This window comes from Penaeus monodon, chromosome 21 (genome assembly GCF_015228065.2).
Source record: "Penaeus monodon isolate SGIC_2016 chromosome 21, NSTDA_Pmon_1, whole genome shotgun sequence".
In the NCBI taxonomy this organism is placed as follows: domain Eukaryota; kingdom Metazoa; phylum Arthropoda; class Malacostraca; order Decapoda; family Penaeidae; genus Penaeus; species Penaeus monodon.
In genome coordinates this window covers 33801216-33801726 of record NC_051406.1, presented here as the reverse complement: position 1 = coordinate 33801726, position 511 = coordinate 33801216, and the positions used below count along the sequence as shown (strand labels likewise).

At 44.4% G+C, this 511-nt stretch overlaps 1 protein-coding gene across 1 annotated transcript in view; it reads left to right on the top strand.

Moving 5' to 3' along the window:
* Positions 1-458, top strand: part of LOC119586731 — a gene marked incomplete in the record, with an annotated part of 1176 nt that extends 718 nt beyond the window's left edge. Inside the window, 1 exon segment of the mRNA XM_037935458.1 lies at positions 1-458. Coding sequence (XP_037791386.1) covers positions 1-114 — 114 coding nt within the window.
* Between the last annotated feature and the right edge of the window lie 53 nt (positions 459-511).

Here is a 511-nt window from a genome sequence, read left to right as displayed (position 1 = left end):
CGGAAGGAGAACCACACACCCACACGGGACCCGCGCCATCACCACACACACCATCCTAACTCCCTCTTCCCCCAAAAGCTCCATAGAACCTGGTTCCTTGATCCATCACGATAATGGTGAACCGAGTCAGGTTTTCCGATGACGAGGCTTCAGGGACAGATCTTGGGTAAGTGACCGCTATGAAGAACCCTAAAAAGTCTTCTTAGAACCTCCCCAGTTCTCTTCCTGCAAGTTACTTCTTCCGGTGAACATTTTTGTGTGTTCTTCTCAACTCTGAATCTCCAGAACAAAAGACCACCTTCTAAACGAGTAATATGTGTATCTTCTAAATAGTGTTTTATCATATACCTCCAAGGTCATCCAAATGATCCTCCACATGTGTATACATCTTGGCGGATGAGTAAGATTTATTGTTTATCTTTAAGGCTCCTGTGAGCCTTTTGGCTTTGGTTATCACGATATGATATCACTTGTAGTCCTGTACATGTACGTGTTTGCTTGCTTTTGGGTG